Consider the following 10,998-nt stretch of genomic DNA (forward strand, 5'->3'; position numbering starts at 1 on the left):
TGAGGGACATTTTGGGGGGAAAGAAGTGGTGCATTTATCATTCAAACATGCAACTTTTCATGAAAATTCTATAATCCAAGATGGCCGCCACCATATGACGTCATAATATGCAAATTAGATATAAACATTTAATCTCTACATACACTTTGGGTCATCCTTAATATTTCTCTAATTTACAGAAAGTCTCTATCTCTTATCACTTTTAAGATATAGCCTTTTGAAATGAAGATGTCAAAATTGATCGTTTCGGAAAAAAACCTCTGGCGCCTAAAGGGTTAAGTGCATCAAATCCGCACTTAGCCTCTCATTATTCAGGACATATACACTGAAAAAAGTGTTTCTGAGCATGTGTAGATATAACACAAATTAAATCTGTGAAATTAACAATAAAAATCTCGGTTTGTATCTTTACATGAAAATTTATTGTTTGAAATTAATCTGCATTTGTTCAAATTACAATAAAATTGTGTGTTTTTTCATTGACATGCATTATTAAGTTATCCCAGTCGATCTTCTCAAGTACAAACACTCAACAAACAAAAAGCTTGTTTAATTTACGCTGTTCCGTACTCCCGCCAACTGGCTCGCATCCGTTGAAAACAGCAGAAGAAGACCACCGCATTTCCAGAGGCTGGGTTTATGATTGAGTCCACTGAACGTTAAGGTAAGAATAAAGTATCGATACCTGGTTATATTTATTTTACTGTCTATGGTTAGATTAGCTGTCATCTTCAAGTTAAACTAAAAGGCTCTAGAACAGTAGAACTAGTCGAGTCTTTTTGTTTAATTTGAAAATGAATGTTAACGTTAGCAAGTGGCCTTACTCGACTAGTGGACTTATCGATAGCTAGCCTAGCACTACTAGTCGTGTGTGACGTTAAAGCAAAACCCTCGCCAAAATGCATTTGTGTAAATACTCGAGTCAAACGTTAGGTTAAAAGGATATTGACGACAAAGGCTGCACTTAAGATTGACGATGGTTTAGTTTTCTGGTCAAATGACTTCTTGAATTAGCCAAATAAGGACTACATTTGCTGCCGCTAGGGTGCGTCTTGATTTCTAGGCTATTATTGAATGGGCTTGCTAACGAATGGGCACTAGCCAACAGCGTATTCTACACGTCGTTAGCTTATACACGTACAAATCGTTATTTTCTGGACGACACGACATGTTGGTTGTAGGCTATAGTAGTAAAAGCACCAACAGGGAACTAGGCTACTTGAGTGAGTAGTAGTGATTGAGTGAGTAGGGACCGTAACACTACAACCAACTGCCCGGGACGAACCCATTCAAAAAGCCATTTGACCCGAAAACTAAACCATGGTCAATCTTAAAAGTGCAGCCTTTGTCATCAATATCCTTTTACGAACGAAACGAAAGTTTGCCGTCTTTACATCAATTAAAATAAATCCAAGGTACACGTAATCATTACTGGGAGTAGGTAACATTTAATATACACCCAGTAGATCATGTCAAAACTATCAAATGTTTAGTAGAAGTTTAGTAAGATAAGGAAAGTCCAAAAATGTACATGTAAGTCTATGAGAGGCAAGGTCTTTCTGTAACCAGTTCTGCAACCAGCAGACTGATTTATTCTAACAACTGCTGAATAGTGTGCGTCAGTAAAGATGCATGCAAGAAACAAAAAATAATCTGCAAAGAGATCAAATGAACATCAGAATTAATAAAGAAGTTTAGGTCAATGCAAGTCTGAACTTGAATTACTATTTTTAATGCATTTTATTTTGCCTCTTTGTTATATTATAGTGTAGTTTTGGTTAATTGCAGTGGTTAGTAACTAACTATAATGTATCTTTACCAGGTGTCTCAACTACACTGGATACCAGGTGACTACAACTACGGCTGAAGGTTTGTACAAACACTTGGTTAAAATTATGAAAATTAAGTTAATTGTTCAGTCATGGGCCAGACAAAAAGTTGGTTATATATATTTTATGTGGATCCCATGATGGTGATTACATTTGCTAAAAATTAGGGATCGAGCGATATTGATTTTTTAGTGCTGATACCAATTTATTTTCATCAGCCTTAGCTGATGACCGATACACGTTGCCGATTTTCTTGAGCCGATATTTGGAGTCAAATGTTACAAGTTTCAATAAAAAAAAAAAACATTTCCACTCACTGTCATGGCATGTGCAGTAGGCTACCCTAACACCAATGTAATGTGTAGTATACCCCCCCTCCCTCCCATTTGGCCATTCAAACATGTAGATTTTTATTCACATAATTACTAGGTTGTTGCCTTTTCTATCCAGTAGGTGGCAGTCCAGGATAAGAAATAGAGCAGTTCAAGTAGAAAAGGATTTCTTAACAGTAGGAAAAACGAGACTCCAAGTAGGGAGAGAGGGAGACACACCACACGCGTCCAAACCTCAGCCAGGTGGTCGCTGAATAAAATTACCACAAATACAACGGAACGACATCGGCATTAATCCTTTGACCAGTGTTGGTAACAGCCTACAAGCTTTTTGCAGCTCCCTAAATACAATGGCAAGCAGTTTTATAGACGAGGCATTCACGGTTTCCATTTGGACCCACAAACTTGCTTGGCTATAGTTACAAGCACATATAGAACATGTTTACACTTTAAAGTGTATGGCAATATTTCAGGTAAGTCAAACAGTTAAAAGATGCTTTGAAAGTTTAAAACGTGCTGTTGGCTTGAAGAGCAGGCTTCCAGCGCTCTGTTAGTGGGGGAGGAATAGTCGAAACGTGAACTGCAGCGTCTCCAGCAACACAGAGCTGCCTGTAGTCGCCTGTCTGTAAATAATGCTGGGAAAAAAACTATTGGCAAACGCAACAAAAAAAACCCCGCAAATATCGGTCGATCACTACTAAAAATGCTCTATTAGTTTACTATCGCAATTTTGAAAGTCGCACATCTTCTGTTTTCAAAATTATTTGGGGGCACTTGTTCATTTCCAAGTTCAGCCAGGCACATGCCAAAATTAAACTGCCAAGAAAAAACTTTGCAAGCTAATGAACACAATGCTTAGCTCATGAAATTTCGAGAATAAAGCCTAAATCTAAACTTACCTGATTAACTGTGGGGGGAAATTATCAGTATATTTACCTGAGGCAGCTGTCAGAATAAAAGCCATCCTTGCCTGATTAAGTTACTGAAGGTGACCTAGTACTGAAGGTGACCTCAGTCTTTTCTTTCAATTGTTGAGTTTCATACTTTACTAAACAGTCGTATACTCTTTAGCATGTGTATGCCTCAGGACAATTACGCTTCAGTAATATAATCTGTAATATTTGACTGATCTATACTCACTGCCCACTTTACTAGGAACAACTGTGCAATCTAATGCAATCCAATACAACGGTTTTGCCATAAAGTCTATTTTTACAAAACTTAAACATTTTAGTTTTTTGTTGACATTGTCTGAAAGGTGATAATTCTACTTTATGTTTATTATTGAGTTCATAATGGTAGTGTACTGGAGTGCGTTATATTGAGCAGAGTTCCTTCTACTTTTGTCCAATCGATTAAAGCAACACCAAAGAGTTTTTTGTACCTTAAAATAATGTTTCCAGTTTTACAAATAATGTTTTCCATTTCAGTGGTTCATCAACTCCTAACAGGGTGAACGGCACTTTTGCATTCGCTTTGCGACCCTCTATTGGCTATAACTGCAGTTTGTCAGATTGGGTTGTGGATTGGGTAGTGGATCTGTAGTTGTGGAATGTGACATAAGAAACTACAAATTTGACTTGCTTCTGATGTCGCAATACATCATACTTTCATAAAATCATGCAACATACTCTACCTTGTCTGTGGACATCGTTATTTCCCAAGCCGGTGCTGGATAAACAAATAGCGTGCGTACACAGAGGAAAAGTGCTTTGGTGTTGCTTTAAAATATGAGTGGGACAAAATCTCGACTCTTTTCAATATTTTGCACTCCAGTAAACTAGCACCACCCAGCCACCCAGTACAACCTCAATAATAAACATAAAGTAGAATTATCACCTTTCTGACAATGTCAACACAAACTGAAAATGTATAAGCTTCCTAAAAGTTGAACGTATAGTAGAGCTGTTGTATTGGTTTGCATTTGATTGCACAGGTGTTCCTAATGAAGTGGCCAGGGAGTGTATACACTTATGTACAATTTGTGCACAAAAGTCAATCCCAAAATTGTGCTGTGTGTTGTTGGGATTTTTGTAATGCAAAGGTTCTATACACTTTTTTTATAAAATTCATACACTCTAAAGACTCAATGAACTCAAAGATGTTAAAAGTAATCCTCAGTGGAGAAAAAATGGCAAATTACACCATAGCAACAAATGGCTTCTGGTGTTGACTTACTTGAATATTTCCTTGATTTGTTTACATTTGGTATTACAGCAGAAATTGATTGGTCTTTTTTGGTTAAACTTTTGAAGAAGGACGGACAAGCAGACGGAGACAGAAGCGTTGCTACACTGAAGCGAAGTGCCTGACTGTAACGTAGCATCACACTGAATCTCGCAGCTGTGTCCCATCCTAACCTCCTCCAGAGAGACCACTGAATTTGCTCCTCCTTTGGGGTCTGGACGTACTTGGATTTAGCATCTGGCTTTTACTCTTCATGGGATGGATTTGCAAGATTTGTACCTTTGTTGCGCCTGAAACAAATGCACTTTTGAGGCACTACAGGTTAAGGCACAACCACAGTGAATTTCTTCCCTGTTTATACGCTGATTGCCCCTGCTCCTTCAAAACCTGGAACACCTTCAAATCACATTTGTCAAGGAAACATTCAACTAATAAGTCAACACCAGAAGTAATTTCTTTCAATTGTGAACTTTGCAGTTCTTGTTTCTCCACTGAGAAGGATTACTTCCAACATCTTGGAGTTCATCTTAGGAAAAATCAAACTGTGCACTGTGTCTTTAAAGAGTGTGATTTCTATACAAATGTGTATGGAACTTTTGCATCACATAGATCCCGGATACACACCGTACATTCTTTGAATGATTTTCGACCACAAATTGTACATAATACACATATCACAGATATTGCTGAAGCGCATTGTTCTGCATACGAGTGTTCAGAAACATATGACTGCATAGGAGAGTATGAAACGGAAGAATTGAAAGGGGATGAAATTGAACTGAACTTAGGCCACCTTTTGTTAAAATTGGAAAGCATTAATAATGTGCCAAGCAAGTGCATTTCTGAAGTAGTAACAGCGCTCCAGTTTATATCCTCCTCGGTGTCCGGTCCTGACATAAGAAATACTGTAAACTTATGTTTAAGGAAACATGACTGCGTACTTGATGACCTAGTAGTCTCCAATTTAGTCAAACATTTGAGTGAGTCAAACCCAATTAGCACAGCTTTAAGAGCTGATGGTCTTCTTGCCACATCTTACAAAAGAAAGGAGTTTTATAAAAAGACTTTTAATGTGCTTGAGCCAGTTGAATACATTCTGGACAAGAAGGAAGGTAAAACCTTTCAGTATGTTCCCATTCTCCAGTCATTGTCACAGATATTAAGCCTGAAAGACATACAGGAGAAAGCTTTCAATTCTTCATACTCTTCTCACGAGGGTAGATATGAGTCATTTCATGATGGAAAGAAGTATGGTTATAAGGCAGTACTTCAGCCACTGTTAAATGATCTTGTCCAGTTGGAAGAGGAAGGACTCTTTATCCCTGTGTTTAGAAAAAAAATCAAGGGCACAGTAGTTAGTGTAATAGCTGATAATTTAGGTGCCCATTTCATTTGTGGCTTTTTGGAAAGTTTTTCTGGATCCCATGTCTGCAGGTTTTGTTTGGGAAGGCTCTCCGAGTTTCAGGAAAAGGAAGTAAGAACTGGATCCTTCCAAGCCAGAACAAAACAGGAACATTCACTTCATCTGAAAGCAGTTTCAGAAAGTCCTACTCTCACTCACTGCTTTGGTGTGAAAAGGCAGTGTGCCTTAACTGATAAATTGAAATATTTTCATGTTTTGTCAGGGTATCCACCAGATCTGTTACACGACCTGTTCGAGGGAATAGTACCTCTGGAGTTGGCTTTGTGCCTTGATGTTCTGATCAAGAAAAAATACTTTACGTTATTTCAACTCAATTACTTACTCAGACAGTTCCCCTACAAGTGGACTGATAAAGCTGACAGCCCACAGCCTGTACCACTGAATTTTGCCAAACGGAAGAGCATAGGTGGAAACGCTCATAAAAATTGGAGCATCTTGCGTTTGCTCCCTCTGATCATTGGTTTCAAAGTGCCAGAGAGTGAACCAGCATGGCATCTTCTAATGGATCTGAAAGACATTGTGGAGCTAGTGGTTTCTCCAATTCACACTGATGACACAATTAGATACTTGGACACCAAGATATCAGAACACAGGCATAGATACTTCCAAGTTTTCCCAGAGGCAAAACTTCGCCCAAAGCACCATTTCCTGGAGCATTATCCTCAACTGATTAAGGCATTTGGACCCCTTGTAGCTCTGTGGACGATGAGATTTGAAGCGAAACATAGCTTTTTTAAGCGAGTCGTTCGACATACAAGCTGTTTTCGCAACATTTTACTGTCTCTTGCTCACAAGCATCAGTTGATGCTGGCTTATCATCTGCACGGCACAGACATACTCAAACCTGCCCTTAGTGTCTCAAATCTGTCCACAGTGCCTTTGGATGTCCTCAAGGAAAACTTACAGGAAGCAGTGCAAAAAAAGTTTCCAGGAGAGACGTGTGTTCAGGTGGCTAATACAGTGACTTGCTATGGCACCAAATACTCAGTGGGAATGATCTTGCCCTATGGATCCACCGGAGGGCTTCCAGATTTTGTTGAACTAAGTCTAATCCTCATTGTGAAAAGCCAGCTTGCATTTGCGGTCAATTGTCTACATTCATGGTACAGTGAGCACCTTAGGTCTTTTGAATTGGAATCCACAAGACAAGTGACAGTCCTCGAGCAACAGGAATTAACAGACTCCTACCCTCTTGTAGCATACACTTTTGAGAAAAAGCGATTTGTCACCTTGAAGCATCACATCCCCCTGCAAGATTAGGTAGTACAGTATATAAGCTTACATTATTACATGTACTTACATTTTTTAAATTGGTTACTACAAAAGTTTACACTGAACTTATTTGGGTTTACCGTGTAGAGGTTAAAAGATAAAAGTAGGAATATAATATAACATATAAGCCAGGAAAATTTAAAATGTATTAAATTAATACCAAAAAAATGAGTAAACTGGAAGTAAACTTTTAAATGAAAGTCTACTTAAAATCATTATTACATGTACTTACCGGTAAGTACAGAATGCCTCTTATGTGTTTTAATATTACTATCAAAACTTCAAAAATCTTTGTAATAAGATGTAATTTCATTGTTGCATGCCTAAATTCAACATAACTTTTGACCTTTTGTCTTTTTTTCCTACTACAGAATGTCTGTCAGGCTTCGAGTCATACTACAAGAAGAAATTCGCAAGCTTTCCTTGCCCTCAGGTATCCCTCAGACTGTGGGGGAATTGAAGAATATTTTGCAAGAGACATTTTCTATTGAACAAGAGTTTGCTATTCAGTTTCAGGACGAAGATTTTGATGGTCAGTTTTTTACTCTCCTTGAAACTAAGGCCATACATGACAAAGACACTATCAAAGTGGTTCTTACTGAACAGGTTATTACACTAACATATGAGGATGCTCAAGTACTCGAAGAGAGCATTGATAGCAGTTTTGCCGAGTCATTGGAAGATGCCTGTTCCACAGCATCCACCATAATTCTGTCTTCTCCAGAGAGCACCTCCTCCCTTCGTTTTGAGTCCTGGCCAGCTCAGTTTGAGATACCCACCTTCTCCTTTGACACTGAACTCATTCTACAAGCTGCAAATGCAGCTTACAGAAAGGAAGGAACCTTACTCAAGAATCCTGCTGTAAAGTCCAACATTCTGGACAAACTAGCAGATAGCATCTTCATCTACACTGCCTATCCTTCACAAGCACAAAGGGAGCAGGTTGCTGAGGCCCTGGTTCTGAAGCACCCATGTTTGAGGGACCCAGTATCCTTCAATGGTTTATATAGTTGGCACAACAGCTTGAAGTATAAGATAGGCAATTACAGAGCAAAGGTGAGACACCTTGGACTACCAGAGCTAAATGTAAACTCCCGAAAGACAAAATCGTCTGCAGACTCCAGCACTCCAGGTAGAGGCTTGAAAAGGGCAAAGAAATCTGAGGTGAACTACCTCCCGCCTCATCCTCAAGGTGAGACTGATGCAACGCTTGAAAAGGAGCGAGTGGAGCTTCTCTATGAGTACCAGAAGAGAGACAATGACAAACTCATTAATGAGAAGATGGCAAAAACCTTCTCACTGCGTCGAAACGATGTAATCCTCCAACCACCTGTGATTTCCTTCAAAGCTCGATGGCCTGCCTTGTTTGAGTGTTCCCAGGTACGTTGAACATTTTGATCATGTCTTCTCCAATACAGGGTGTTGGCAAAGTTTCAAAGTGAATTTCGCTATTTTGAATGAATAATTTACTTGTTTGACCATGCATAGCTCATGAAGCTCTGAGAATAAAAACTAAACTTATCTGATTAACTGTGGGGGGAAGATGAACAATATATTTACCCGATGAGGCTGCCAGAATGAAAGCTATTCTTACCTGATTACCTGTGGAAAAATTATTCAGTATTCTTACACTTCCGGTGCAGCATCCCTAATCACTTAAATGTCGATTTCAGTGTAGGCTTTGGATTAATTTGTCCATGTCTTTGTTCTGTTTCTCTTGCCCATGTGTGTCTGTCTTATTGTGTTTCTACATCTCCATGTCTTGTCTACATCTCTTGGTCTCTCAGATCGAAAAGGAATTCCGCAGGATCACACTGAAGCCATTGCAGTCCACATTCCTGGGCAAGTTGGACCAACACACACCCAAGCTGTTGAGCCTGTACAGGAGGAAGGGTGGAGCCGTTGGGAAGAAACTTGATGAGACCCTTGACATGTTAAATGAGGCATGTATTTACAACAGTGTGGTAGTAATTAGTTGTATGTAGCTTTCTGACGTCTGTAATCTCATATTTTATATTAATCTCATATTTCTCGTATTATTAGTAATCTCATTCCATATTTTTGTAGGACAACACAATTGAGTTGCGAAGAGAAGTTGTGATCAGAGGACTCACACTCTACCTTGGTGAAAACACTGGAGAGTTAATGAAGGACTACCAGGTAAAGAAAATATTACTATGCATGAAGGACACAAAGTACAATCAAGAATAAAAAAAACACAAAGTTCAGGACTTTTCTCCATTGTGGTACTGATAATATTTTAGTATTTAATTATTAAAAATGCTGCAGTGAAACATGGGAAATCCTCACAGATATCTAGTGACATGTACACGAATATCCTAGGGTTTGTTGATAACACTGATGTATAACCATTTGTATAATTATGTAGTTAACAGAACCAAATATATGATACTCTTTATACTGTATAAAGCTGCATTGCTTAATTAAATGAGCAAAGATGATTTCTCCAACAAATTGACTTAAAATGGCCTTAAATGGCTTTTAATTGAACTCCGTGATACCTGTAGACACCCTTGTTAAGCTACAATACTACTCAAAAGTACCACATAACCATCTGATCCTCTGTTTGGAGAGGGGAACAAAGAGTTATGTATCCTTCACATTACTATACAATAAATACGTTTTATTGTATTTCACAGGTTTTTAATGATGACGATGCTGCAACCATCCAAGAAGCTATTACTACATTTGTCCTCGGCATCTTTGTTGTCAGCAAAGCCAGGGATGGTCTCCCCAAGCAAGCTGGAATAGCCATCGAGGGAGCAGAAGTCCTTTTTGGTATCCCAGATGTGGCACATGCTTGCACCTATCTGATGGGCCTTATCTATGCTTTGGAACTGAGGTACTCTAATAAACTGAAATACACGTTTGAAGTCTTTCAGAAGATCTTCCTAGAGCTAGAGGATGCAAACAAAAAAATGTCCTCCAAAGTCCACGATCTCAAGGTCTGTTTGCAAGCTTAAAAGCTATACAGATGGTGTTGAAGGTGTAGGATTTGAGTGAGCTCACTCTTATCAAGTTTTACAGAGTTTTACAGTTGTTCTGAGATTCTCCCAATGCACTCTCTCAGGTTACATTAATTGTTTTTTTGTTTTTTTGTATTCTATGATGTTGGCAAATAATTCATTTATAAATAAGAGTTTGATGATGCTGGCGCATACTATGTTAGGTTACAGTTTCAAATTTGAGAGCTGCTGGATTACTGCAAAAATATGTATTTTTAAATGTCTGGTTTTAAAAAAACAATTGCCAAAATTGAAAACAATAGAAAAATTGTTAGTTACTGTTTATTAAGAATGAATATATATTGTTGTTGAACTCTACTATTATAATGATTCTGGCGCATGCTATGTTATGTTACAGTTTTAAAATTGAAAGCTGCTGGATTACTGCAAAAAATGTGTTATTTTTAAATGTCTGGTTTTAAAAAAACAACAATTGCCAAAATTGAAAAAATGTTAGTTACTGTTTATTAAGAATGAATATGTATTGTTATGGAACTCTACTATTTTAATGATATACTATCTACTGGTATAATACTACTATCTTTAAAAAAAATCTTTGTAATAGAATGGATTTGTTTTTTTGGCTTTTGTCAAATAAATTTGTTTATTTGAGCTAAACGACTTCCAAGTCTTGTTTTGGGTTAAGATGCATAATTATATCTGAGATTGTTTGGCAGCATATCTTGACAAGAGGATTGTCTTATAACACATAGATGACGCTTAAGTTTTTACTTAAGTTTTTAAGTAGAGGAAACATGATACAAAATATTGTGCCTGATCTACTTAAAAAAGGTAAGGCAACTTTTTGCATCAGATGATTATGTATATAATGCAAGGCTAGTCTTTGTATAGGCTACTTAATTTCTTGAATGTAAGACATGAGTTTTGGAAGTAAAGTCTACTTAACTTTGCAAGTAAAGTCAACTTGG

The 10,998-nt window shown here is 37.9% G+C and overlaps 1 protein-coding gene across 1 annotated transcript; it reads left to right on the forward strand.

Moving 5' to 3' along the window:
- Positions 1–525: 525 nt before the first annotated feature.
- Positions 526–10,326, forward strand: LOC121712877. Its single transcript, XM_042096953.1, has 6 exons — positions 526–664; positions 1,823–1,869; positions 7,415–8,423; positions 8,831–8,986; positions 9,111–9,203; positions 9,704–10,326. Exons 3-6 carry the CDS (start codon positions 7,416–7,418, stop codon positions 10,025–10,027), a joined length of 1,581 nt encoding a protein of 526 aa, XP_041952887.1. The 5' UTR covers positions 526–664; positions 1,823–1,869; position 7,415; the 3' UTR covers positions 10,028–10,326.
- Positions 10,327–10,998: the final 672 nt, after the last annotated feature.

Source organism: Alosa sapidissima, chromosome 7, assembly GCF_018492685.1.
Source record: "Alosa sapidissima isolate fAloSap1 chromosome 7, fAloSap1.pri, whole genome shotgun sequence".
NCBI classification, from domain to species: domain Eukaryota; kingdom Metazoa; phylum Chordata; class Actinopteri; order Clupeiformes; family Clupeidae; genus Alosa; species Alosa sapidissima.